At 52.8% G+C, this 12,731-nt stretch overlaps 1 protein-coding gene across 1 annotated transcript in view; it reads left to right on the top strand.

The window, feature by feature from the left end:
- HS3ST3A1 (heparan sulfate-glucosamine 3-sulfotransferase 3A1) overlaps positions 1-9,058 on the top strand; it is a 39,080-nt gene extending 30,022 nt beyond the window's left edge. Inside the window, 1 exon segment of the mRNA XM_054221814.1 lies at positions 7,424-9,058. Within this exon segment, the coding sequence (XP_054077789.1) occupies positions 7,424-8,042 (619 nt within the window). The 3' untranslated portion in view covers positions 8,043-9,058.
- Positions 9,059-12,731: the final 3,673 nt, after the last annotated feature.

Genomic DNA, 12,731 nt, shown 5'->3' on the forward strand with positions numbered 1-12,731 from the left:
CTCATTCACCTCTTTAGGCAGCACTTTTTAATTTATATATCCATACACGCTATTGGTTACATCAAGTTATCGGTCTTGCCAGAGCATCTTTTTTTTCAGTGATCTCCTGCACACACTGTAAGGGTGCTTCTGGGAGGGGGGGGGGCTCGAGGGTGGGGGAAAGGCAAGGTTTGGAATTTTTTTTTTTTTTTTTTTTTAAATAAATTTCTGTTGCAGAGTCACTACGCGGAATGATTTGGAAGAAAAAGAGACACGGCGGTGGGGGAGGAGAAGGCAACTCGCCGCTGGCCGCGGCAGCGCAGGGAGCAATGGGGGTGTGAGGCTGCATCATGCCGCCGTGCTTGCTGTGCCTCAGTTTCCCCACCCGCCTCGTTCGATAGCTTCGTGCCGGAGAAGGCTCCGTCTTTCCCCCGGGACTGCCAGCTCTGTTACGTGCCAGTCACTGTGGTGTCTGGCCCCTTCCCGGAGACAGAAATTCTGGTGGCATTTCTGTAGAGAAGTGCGAGGTGAAATAAGCTCCCGCCGGGGCAGTTAATTCTCTGCTCTCCTTGCCCTGCCGTAACATCTGCCGTCGTGCCAGTCACTTCATACATGACATACCGAAGGCAGCGCACAAGGTTCCCTCAAGCCTTGAACGCTGCTGGCTCCCGGAGTTGAAAGAAATGGAATTTTTCTCCTTCCTCTCTTCCTCCCGTACATAAAGATCAGATAATTTTGCTCTAACAAGCCACTTTCATTTGTAACCGCGCTGTCGCTTCGTGGTGCAAAGGCGGGACGCAGGACGGGCGTTTGCTGGTGGGAGCGTGTCCCATCCTCCCCGTGACCTCGCGTTACATTTCTGGGAGCAGATTTGGCCCTTCCTTGCCGGAAAAGCTCTTCCGTGGGATTCGAGGTCCCACAGCTGATTGCAGAGCTGTTGGACTCTTTTGGAAAGAGCAGCATTTCTTTGATACGGTTTTTCCTGCGGTGACCTCTTCGCTGGCACTTCCTTAAAAACAACGCTTGCCCCCAGCAGAGACTTCCTTTCCCACCGCTGCTGGGGGCTGGGGCGCTCCAAACCCACCCAGACCCTGGCCGTTGAGTCCGGAGCAAACCCAAACTGCAAGAAAGCAAAAACCAAAGCAAGAAGTAACAGAGGGCAGGTTCCTTCTTTGCAGATCACCCTGAGGTGTTAATTCATTGGCAACTCATTTCGAGCCATGGAAACAGGGAGGCTCCTGGGATGCTCTAATACCTGCCTGGGGTGGGGGGGGTCCCTTCCCCGTCATTCCTTTGCATGTATCCCACTGCTTGGACCGGTAGCTCAGGCTACTGGCAAAGACAGAAAAAGCCCCCGGGGGCTGGAGCAAGGTGCCCCCCGGCCCAGGCTGCCCAGGGAAGGTGTCCTGGGGTGAGGGTAGGGGTAAGCGATGCCCTTCTGCTGCGTCTCCTAATCCCGCTGCAGCTTGCGGGCTGTGGAACGGAAAGATGCCGGTAGCTAAAATCACCATCCCCTTTGGGAAAGCCCAGCTGCGTGTAAACAGGCTGTGCGAAACCCCGGCTTCACCTTCCTGCTTCATTCCCATCCTTTATCCAGCGGAGAATTCCCGGCCCGCGTGCCCTTTGGGGGCTGCGGCCAGGTCAGCGGGAAGGCGACCAAAGCCCAGGGCAAACATCGACGTGTCGGAGCCGGGGATCTGCAGCGGCGGCTCCTCCTTTGCCTGAAGGCGGGAGGGGAGAGCACGAGCCAGCCCGGCTGGAGGGGTCCAGGGACACAAACAATGTCCCCGCGCTGCCCCTGCCATGCGGGTGCCCCGGCTGCGGGTGTTTCTACATCTCAGGACTTGGTGGACGGTGGGTTTGCGCTTTCAGGCCGTACCTCTGCCGTGTTTGCTGGGGTGGTTGCAGACCCGCTCTGCTCGTCCCTCCTGCTCCCAGAGAAGCTGTGGCGGCCCCGGGGACGGCCGAGGCTGTCGGGGCGAGCGTGTGCCCACATCTCGGCCACCCCCAGATTGCTAGTGCTGGGCCCGGGGACATCAGCGCTTGGTTGAGCGGGGACTGATCTTTCTCCTTCACGATTCATTCACCCTGCGTTGGTCCCTGCTCCGGCACCGAGAAGCTGCGTTGCTGCAAGCTGCAAACCCCTCTTCCAGGCTAAACCTGTTCTCCTCCTCCCTTCCATTGCAATCGCCATCTCAGGCAGGGCACAGACTCATTTTTCTGCTGCAGAGGAGCTCAAGGTAGACGTGGCCACGCTCTCAGATGGAGAAGGGTGTGCAAGACCCTGCAGCTGAGGCCCTGCGTCGGGCAGCTTGTTCTGGGTGATCATCTCAGTCCACCCAGCTGGGCTCTGAGGGGCAGCTTATTTAAAAAAAGTCATACTAGGCTTGCCAGGGAGAAGGCACTCACCTTCTGGAGTTAAAACTAGAGGAGATGATGCCCTTAGCAGATAATTGGGGCAGATTTTACTAGAGAGCACGCGGGGCTGATGGCTGTAATCACGGCAGCTTTATTTATCGCTTTGGGTTGCGGTGCTGCGAGGCCTGATGAAGAGCCGCCCTTATCTGCCGACTTCAGCCTCCTGCCGGGAGAGGTCTGGACTAGATTTATGTGGGAAAGCTTTGCGGCAAGTCCATCCACACTGCTTTTAATGCCTTGCACACTGCGAAGGAGCCCAGGAGGGCCCCAGCAGGTCATGGCTTGGTCCATCTGGGAGCAAAGCAGCAGGTGGACTTCACACAGCAAACTCACCTTGACGTTTCTGGACCAAACACCAGGAGCTGCTCCCACCACTGTGTCAAACCCAGCAGCATGGGGCTGCTCCACTGCAGGGAACAGGCTGTCCCCTCCGAAAATCTCATTTCTGGAATAACCAATGCTTGTTTTCTCACTAGTCACCAGCTTCTCTTGCTGCTTGGAGTTGGTGGGACAGCAGCACAGGTCAGCTGAGGGAAAACAGCTGCTTTAACCCATTTCCCATCCCCTGATGGAGCCGAGGTGGGTCCCCAGCACGAGCTGGTGGCAAACACCAACAACACGTATCATTGCATCCGTTCCTCCAAGCTGAATTTCCCCAAACGCAACCCTTGGGTGCCTATCAGGAGGGAGCCTGATATATTCATAGAATCATAGGGTTGGAAGGGACCTCTGGAGATCATCTAGTCCAACCCCCTGCCAGAGCAGGGTCACCTAGAGCAGGTTACACAGGAACACGTCCAGGTGGGTTTTGAATGTCTCCAGAGTTGGAGACTCCACCACCTCTCTGGGCAGCCTGTGCCAGTGCTCTGCCACCCTCAGGGTAAAGAAGTTCCTCCTCATGTTTAGGTGGAACTTCCTATGTTCAAGTTTGTGCCCATTGCCTCTTGTCCTGTCCCCGGGCACCACTGAAAAGAGCCTGGCCCCATCCTCCTGACACCCACCCTTTAAGTATTTATAAGTGTTGATAAGGTCACCCCTCAGACGTCTTTTTTCCAGACTGAAGAGACCCAAATCCCTCAGCCTTTCCTCATAAGAGAGGTGTTCCAGTCCCCTAATCATCTTTGTAGCTCTCTGCTGCACCCTCTCCAGCAGTTCCCTGTCCCTCTTGAACCGGGGAGCCCAGCACTGGACACAGTACTCCAGGTGCGGCCTCACCAAGGCAGAGTAGAGGGGGAGGATGACCTCCCTCCACCTGCTGGCCACACTCTTCTTGATGCACCCCAGCATGCCATTGGCCTTCTTGGCCATAAGGGCACATTGCTGACTCATGGTCATCCTGTTGTCCACCAGGACTCCCAGGTCTCTTTCCACCGAGCTGCTCTCCAGCAGGTCAGCACCCAACCTGTCCTGGTGCATGGGGTTGTTCCTCCCCAGGTGCAGCGCCCTACACTTGCCCTTGTTGAACTTCATAAGGTTTCTCTCTGCCCAGCTCTCCAGCCTGTCCAGGTCTCTCTGTATGGTGGCACAGCCTTCCGGTGTGTCAGCCACCCCACCCAGCTTGGTGAAATTGTTCTGGTTTCTTGACGTAAAGTGGTGCTTTCTTCCCCAGAACCGTGCTCTTGCTAAGAACAGGGACTCAAGATCAGGTGGCGTCTCTCTGGACTCTGGTCTCCAGGGTTGAGCCAACAGCCTGCTTGCCCTGCGAAACTTAACGTCAAGATTTTTAAAGGCATCGTTGTACAGTCCATAAAGAGCTATAAAAGCCATACTAAACGTGACACCAAAGATCGGTTCCCACACCGGGAGTCTCTGAGGGTTGGGGGGCTGTTAATGGGGCATCCTGACGTGACACCAGCACTGAAGTGCCGATGGCAAGGACTGGCACACCAGGGTGCATCCCAGGAAATCATCAGGGGAACCACGTGCGTCGCTGGGACCTGGAACCACCTGGTGCTGAGCCCTGGCACAGCGTCACCCCCAGCCCGGCCCCCTGCAGCAGCCGGTCCTCCCCGGCCGGGAGCGGGAGGCTTTGCTGCAGCCGCCACGATGGAGGACACGTCCAAACCCCTGCCTTACCAAAGCGAAGTCCTGCCAGGCCCATCGGGGTGGGGAAGGGGCCACAGCCCCCACGAGCAGCAGCCCTGTGAGCTACCTCCATGGGCTTTGGCCGGACACGGGAACGGCCACCTCGGACTCCGCTGCTGGGAAGAAAGTACGGACCTGGAAAAGGCCAGATATGAATATGCACACATAGCCGAAATGCTCCCTTTGAGGAAAGTCTTCCTCCCCTATTAAGTAATTAAATAAAGCCCCAAGCTCTACTAAAATTAAAATAACAGAATCCATTTATTCTGGCAGGGCTCACTGGTGGCTGCTCTTGCCAAAAACATTTTTGTGGTTCTTGTCTTTTCAAGTGGCTCTTTTGCAATAAAACCCAGATGCCATTAGTCCAGGGAGGCCTTCAGGCATCTGTTTACGTCCATGAAAGATGCCCTTTGTAATTAATTAATCTCCCAAAAGCTGCGGTAGCACATTCCCCGTGGCTCCTGGCGTGTCCCTGCCCGCCGGCCCTGGCAGCGGAGGTGCCTGCTCATTCCTGGGCGCTGAAGAAACCTTTTGTGCTGCAGCCTCGCCGCGAAAGGGGTTAAATCTCCTCCTTGGGAAGACACAGCGGAGATTTCAACACTTATCAAAACACAAACAGAAGTCAGCTTGCCTTCCCGCTGCCGCTTCAGCGGCTCCTGCTCTTGCTCAACAGCAGCTTGCAGTTGCAGGAGGTGGGGAGCAGCCGGGGACCCAGGGGGCAGGTGGTGGGAAAGGGGGGGTTCCACCCGGTTCCCGTGCCCTCTCGAGGGTTCAGGTGCTTCCAGCTGACTCCGTCGTCGCAGGGTTTCCAAACCGAAGGGCAACAACACACCACCTGAGCAATGCGGGCTCGGTGCGCATGGGGGGAGAAGGTGATTCATGAGACTGCCCTGAGCAAAAAGCCATACGAGCAGCTGCACCGAGCCGTCCAGCCCAGTGCCCTCTTCCAGATGGTGGCTGGTGTCTGGTATCTACAGAAGAGTGTACAAAAGCTGTGGTTTGTAGGGCTCCTTCCCCTGTTATCTCCTCCCTGCTGCGGGCAATTGGGGTTGGGGGCTCCCTATGGCTGAAGTGGGTCTGGGATTCTCACATGTCATCGCCACCAACTCACTTCATCCGCCGTGAATTTGGCCAGGCTGTTTCTGAGCCATTTACACTTTCAGCCTTTGCAGCATCAGGTGATGGCAAATCCCACCGTAGAATTACGTGTCTGCTCGGCAAAGGCCGTCCTCACGCTGGTTTTGAACCCCCGTCTCCATCCTTAGTGTCAGCAGTGATTGCCTTTATCTCTTGGCATCCTTCAGGATGTGCGAAAGCTCTCTCACACCCCTCAGCTTGTTTCTTCTCCAGCCTGAATGTCCCTAATTCAGGGAGTTTCACCCAAACAGAAACCTTCAGCAAAGCCCAGAAGACATTTGGCTTCTCTAGGGCCAGGTCTTTGCTCAGCCTCTCTGTAACGTGGTTGCAAAGAGGAAGAAATGCTTTAGGAAGGGTCAGTCCTCGCTGCCTCGTTTGTAACGTAACGACTCAGCCTGGGGTTTGGTTGTTATTGGTGTTTTTAGCTGTTGTTGGCTTTTCGTTGTTGCTTTTTTTGATAGATGAGTTTAATTTTGCTGGCATATTGCAGAGGTTTGCAAACCAGATGTTGCTGCTGCAGGATGGTGCGGGGCAGGTGGGGAGCAGTTCATCACGGCGCACGGGTGTCGCAGCCGCGGCAAGGTCAAAGACGAGGGGTCAGGGCTTGCGGGGGGGGGGATGCGGGTCCCTGCTTCTTGGGACCTGGGGCCACAGTTGCCATGAGAACCGCTGGTGGCACGGCGAGGTTCACCGCCGGCGCTGCAGCCACCTCCCCATCCATCTCCCATTCCCCCGCCCCGGGAAGGACCGGACTGTTGGAAGGAAACCAAGGAAAACTCTGCTGAGAGCCTGGAAGGGGGGATTTTTTTGTGTAACCAACTGATGACGGTGTGAATCACTGGTGTTTCGCAGATGCTGGCTCCTGTCCGGGGGTGATGTACAGGGTGATGCGATGTGAGGGGATGGGATGGGATGGGATGGGATGTGGCAGGCAAGGGGGAGCAAGGAGAGGAGCTGGGAGCACCCAAGAGGAGCAAGCGGCCGTTCATATGGCTCCTACACCTTCCTGGCTTGCCTTGTTTCACACGGAGGAGCTCAGGTTATCCTGCGGCCAAATCCTGCGATCCTTTAGCAAATCACACCCGATTCCTGGCCCAGAAGGGCTTGGGACTCTCAAGGGGACCATGGGGCAGGATGGACCCTGGACGGAGCCCAAGCCCCTTCCCGCTCCCGGCTGGGAGAGCTTCCCAAAGCAGCCTGCGTGTAGGATTTCTTTGGGTGGAAGAAGGAAATTGCTGAGGTCAGGGGGCTGATATTGCACATTTTTATGTGACATCAGCGTGCTGCCACCTTGAAAATACCAAAAGATAGAGTCTTACATCCTGGCCCTTGAAAAATCCCTTGTGGCCTGCAGGAAGGCAGTGTTGTTACTCCAGAAATTCACTGTTATTCCAGGGAATTTAAGCCAATGTGCAGGAAACCTCAGTGTGGGCAGGGAGGAATTTAAAGGGATAGGACATTAGGAGTGTAGAGATGTGCCATCGCAAGAAGGGAGGTGGGACCCCCCTCAGGAAGCCCCTTAGAAGCCTCGAATAGGCAAAATAGGTTTAGGTCTAATTCTAGGGAAACCGGCAGCCAAAGGAAGTGGGAAATCAGGAGGGTGTTTAGATGCTTTGCTGAATCAGAGCATTTCGGCCTCCTGACAATCCATGCAAGGAGGGGAGCAAGCTGGGCTGGAGGCCTGAGGCTCAGGAGCATCCCGCCCTTGGCACCCGGGACATCCCCGAGCACTGCCTGCGCTCGGCTCCCCCACCGCGCCCAGGGGCGTTCGGCACTAACATGTTCCCCTCTCTCCCTCTCCCAGAGACCTCATGCCCAGGACCCTGGAGGGGCAGATCACCATGGAGAAGACCCCCAGCTACTTCGTCACCAAGGAGGCCCCAGCCCGCATCTCCTCCATGTCCAAGGGCACGAAGCTCATCGTGGTGGTGCGGGACCCCGTGACCAGAGCCATCTCGGACTACACCCAGACGCTCTCCAAGAAGCCCGATATCCCCACCTTTGAGAGCCTGACCTTCAAAAACAGGACTACGGGCCTGATCGACACCTCGTGGAGCGCCATCCAGATTGGCATCTACGCCAAGCACCTGGAGAACTGGCTCCTCTACTTCCCCATTGGGCAGATCCTCTTCGTCAGCGGGGAGAGGCTGATCAGCGACCCCGCGGGGGAGCTGGGCAGGGTCCAGGACTTTCTGGGCCTCAAGAGGATCATCACCGACAAACACTTCTACTTCAACAAAACCAAGGGGTTCCCGTGCCTGAAGAAGGCGGAAGGCAGCAGCAAACCCCACTGCCTGGGGAAGACGAAAGGCAGGACCCACCCCGACATAGACCAGGAGGTGGTGCAGAGACTGCGGGACTTCTACCGGCCCTTCAACATGAAGTTCTACCAGATGACAGGGCAGGACTTCGGCTGGGACTGAGGCTGAAAAAGATAATTTAAGAAAAGGAAAATATAATATAATATATATTTTTTTTACATATCAGTAGAGAGGGGGGAAAATACAGAAAAAAAAAATAATAGTTGTGCTGAAACATGACTTGTTCTGATTTATTTTGTTCTTTTGACACTGCTTTGTTTTCTTTCGGAGATGAGGAGGTGTGTCCGCCCAGAAAAGGGGGCTGTGAACAGCAGCCTCGTCCTACTGACATCACCTGCAGCTCAGCTGCTTCCTTCAATGGGCCCAAGGTTTAGCGCCGTCTCTGTAAAAAAAAAATAAAAATAAAAATATGCAGGTGCAAAGCTTTTAGATGTCCTCAGGTCCACCTCCAGAAATGACAGGGGTGCTTGGGGAAACTGGAGCTTTACTGGGAGGTCAGACAGATTTTGGCTTGCAAATACCACTTTAGACCAGACCTCATCGCTTTTGACAAGGAAACAGAGGAGGCTTAATATCTAATTTGGCTTTCAAATCCTTACCTTGGGGGATTTTTTTTTATTGCGTGAAACCTTTGGTGACACTTTTTTCATGTATTCGATTTTTTGTTTAAGTTTTGCTCCCCCTAAATCAAGTTCTTTTCATCAACCAAACTTATTTTTCATCCTACAGAAGCCAAAACCAATAATCCTTTGTTTTGTTTTGAGACAAAACAGTTTTGGTAGCCAAAAGTTGAAAGAAAGCAAATGATTCTTTTTGACTCTATGATGAAAATCGCCAGGTAGTCAAAAGGCCTCATTCACAGGAGTTGGCTCTAAACCAGTGGTCCCCGTTGCAGTGTGCCCCCCTTTTGCTACGCTGAGGTCTTTTTAATTGCTTTTCCCAGGGGGGGCCCATCTGAAGGGATTTGGGTGATGGGCACAGAAGGTCCACACCGAGATGCTGCTGCTCGTGGTACACCTGACTCGAAGGTGATGGGGGACCCACCATCCCACCACTCGTACGCAGGAAACAGGTTCACAGTGTCCGGCGGGTGATATTTAAGCCATAATGAAGAACGTTTTAAGTTGGGCCAGTCTTAAAAAGGTGTAGAAAAGGTTGTTTGGGGAAAAAAAAAATGAACAAAAATTACATCCAGAAAGGGGAGAGAATGAGGAGAAGACAATGGACGATTTCTTGTCCTTTCATAAAGGAGAACCGAGGGGGAGGCAGGAACAAGAGCCCTGGGTGTGCAGGGCTTTAAAAATTGTCAGGCAAAACGAATCTCCTGTTTGCAATAACCAGGAGCTTTAAATTCTTTGCTTTGATCCTTATCACCTTTTTTTGGCTGGTAAAAGTGTCTCAGCAACAGAAATCTATTAGCGAAGCAGGATCTTGTATTACTATGGGCTCACTTATCTGCTGGCTCTTTATCTGCAGCGTTTTCTGGAGTACAGGAGCACCTAATTATCGCGTGGTGCTGTATAAACACCACACAATGATGCTCCCTCTCCTGAGTCTTAACTTTAAAAAGCCCCTGATGGGGTAAAACAAACTTAAGTGGGGGGATCACCTGGTAATGCGGTTAGGAAGAAGCCTGGGGACCAAGTTCACTGGCTGCCTGCACGTCCGCCGAGATCTTAATAAAATCACAGCAGCGCAAAGATTTCAAGGAGTCCAAAGAGAATTGTATCTGAAAGTACAGCTTAACCCAAGAGGGAGTCATCTCCACCTTGGGCTGTCCTGCTTAGGAAAACAGCTTGGTACCTGCTCAACTTCATGGCACCAAGGTCCACTGCAGGGGTTGAGCCACATCCCCGCCTCGGCTGCCCTGAGCCTCCTCCCTCCTGCCCATCCCTACACACCTCCCTCCCTTCCCAAGGATGCAGAGTCCTGGGATCTTCTCATCCCCTGAAGACACAAACCCAACATGGTTTTGTACGCAAGGCCCACTTCCCAATGTAATTAAAATAACCTCATTAGTGTTGCAAGGCCCTTCTCCCACCATTGTTGCCCCAAAGCCTTACCTGAGCTCGGTTTTCCGTACCCCGGCTGGTGGAGCGGTGGTGATGGGCTGGTGGCACCACGGCCGGGCTGTGCTCAGCAGCGTGTCCTGGCATGGCACAGCTCAGCGCCACCCTTGCTCCTTCCACTGATACCTCCACCCCCTTCCTACCATTCTCGTTCCAGCGTGTCCCATTTTAAGCCCCTTTTTGGCAACGTCCTGTACCACATCTGGGTAAACATCTTACGTCGTCGTCCTCTGCGAAGCCCTTGCAGCAGAAAGGCAGATGGGGGGGTCACAGACCCCCAACAGCCCTTTCTCTTACCTGCCTCCCTTCGCCCCCTCAGTGTTCATGTAAGAGATGACATGAGAAAATCAGAGATGGTCAAGCCGCTTTGGCTTCATGGGGTCATGGTTCCTCCCAGCATCTCTGCAGCTCATTGCTGGAGCTCAAAGCTCCCAAATTGGAAGAAGTTGGAATAGCGCTGGGCTCTTGGTAATGGTCTCCCCAGTGGTCTCACTGGAAACGAGGGGAGCAATCTGCTTTCTGCCCGTGCCGGCCAGATCAAGGGAGAATGGGCTCAAGGTGTAGCCGAAAGGATGGGGGTTAACTATCGGGAAAACCTTTCTAATAGCAAGGTTTGCTGGGGCAGGAATGGGAGATGGCCACCATCCCTCCCACGCTGTCCTCTTCCATCCCAGGGCAAAAGCCAAGGTGGCAGCGAGGACAAGGCATCACTCAACTGAAACAACCAAAACATCGGCACAACCTCCCAGTGCCAGCACTACCGAGGCACAAAAATCCGAGGTTTTTCCAAGCTGAGAAGAAGATTTAAGTATGCCATTTCTCTGGTATTTCAAGGAGACTTACGGTTGGGCTAATCTGTACATGCCTTTGACAAGTATAAATATCACTTAAGAGTATGATTTAAAAAAATCAATACAATTATATTGCTATTGTCTCTCATATGGTCACGTTTAGACTACTATAAAGCAGCTTTATAGGGCTACAGATTGTTCTTCCCGTATTGAACTAGCCAGAGCAACACCAAGCACCTTCATACAAATGAGTTTCTACAACTGCCACCAAATCACCGTCGTTAAATCAGTACCGTTTCGGTGTGTCCCCAAGCCTAACTATCATACGTGCCTTTAAAAAAACTCTTCCCAGCACACTGAACTCCGCTACGTAGCCATATTTTCCCCAAAATGCTTGAAAGTTTTACTTCCGCTCGTTTCCGAGGGTTTGAATCCCTTGCTGCACACCTAGTAAAACTATTTAGGGCTCCGAGACCGTAATTGATTTTTTTGATCTGGGCCATAAGTATTTTTGAAAAATCCCTCCGCGTATGAACAATGGCTTCTAAAAAGACGTCACGCAATCAAATTGCTTTGAACTCTAATAACATTTAAGCCTCTAAACTCTTTAGGCTTATTTTAAAATCCAGCCATGAAGTTTAGGCTATTTTAACCTGAGAATTGGAAGTAAACTATTGAAAACCGCACCCCTCCTAGGCCTACAGTATTGAGCATGTGTATGGGGGGGGGGGAAGCAAAAGTAGCTATAAATAAAAAAGAAAGTGATCTATGAAGTTTATTTTTTTAAAAGCAGAAAAATCAATACATTACTGACGAGAAACTAATTAGGTGTATTAAAATTCTTCTGGTTTCAATAATCAAATGTGCACTGATGAAGCCTAGGCTTATATGCCACACAAATTATTTTAGAACATTTGTTTTAAAAAAGAACCCTTTATCTTTAAGGGTAAGGGTAATAATGAGAAGAAGCATCCTATCGATGCCAAGTGTCAAATTTATCATCGGGAAGAAATTTTTTACGCTGAAGGTGGAGAGACGCCGGCCCAGGTTGCCCAGAGAGATGGGAGATGCCCCATCCCTGGAAACACTGAAGGTCACGTTGGATGCGGCTCTGAGCAGCCTGATCTAGTGGAAGATGTCCCTGCTCATGGCAGGGGGGTGGGAATGGATGGGCTTTAAAGGTCCCTTCCAACCCAAACGATTCTATGATTATTGAGCAGACGCATCTCCTTCGCCCCCCATTTGCAGCACCGCACGGGTGGCCTTGGTCAACAGGCAGTGGGGCTCTGTGGGGCACCCCAGCCCTGGTGCGCAGAAACCCCCAGCAGCTGGGGTGCTGAGCACAAGTATTGCCCCCAAAGGCTTCAAAAATCAGGTTTTTTTCCCCATTGACGGCACCGTGCTTTGGCACAGGCTTGTAGAGCCCGACTCAGGAAGGCAGTTGAACGGGAGACCTCCCTTCAGCCCCCTGCAGCGGCTCTTTGCACCGTGCTTCAACTGGCCACAGCTGGAAAATTTCGGAGAAATGGGTTTTTCTTTACCAGTGGAGTTTGGCAAGACAAAAACCGGCCCCTCTGCTGCTGTGAATCGCATCGTCGCGATTTCTGGAAGGGCAAGGTCCGGGCTGCCGCGTCCACGTTGTAGTAGTTGGCGCTGATTTGGTGCAGTGGGGAATTTAATCAACTCCTGAGGAAATGCTGCCACCCAATAATTTACACAGTTAAAAGGAATATAAACACCAACGTGCCATGAAGGACGGCGTATGAGACTCCTCTGCGTGGTATTCGGGGTGGTCTTTTGGGGTGCAGCACTAAGAAGTCAAATTTCCAGCAGTGATTTGGCCATGCCTACCCTGCACTGAGCGGTTTTTGCCTAACACCGATCCTCAGCCTCCTCGGTTCTCCACCGTACACACTAGCACACACAATGTT

The sequence above is a fragment of the Rissa tridactyla genome, chromosome 15 (genome assembly GCF_028500815.1).
Source record: "Rissa tridactyla isolate bRisTri1 chromosome 15, bRisTri1.patW.cur.20221130, whole genome shotgun sequence".
Taxonomy (NCBI): domain Eukaryota; kingdom Metazoa; phylum Chordata; class Aves; order Charadriiformes; family Laridae; genus Rissa; species Rissa tridactyla.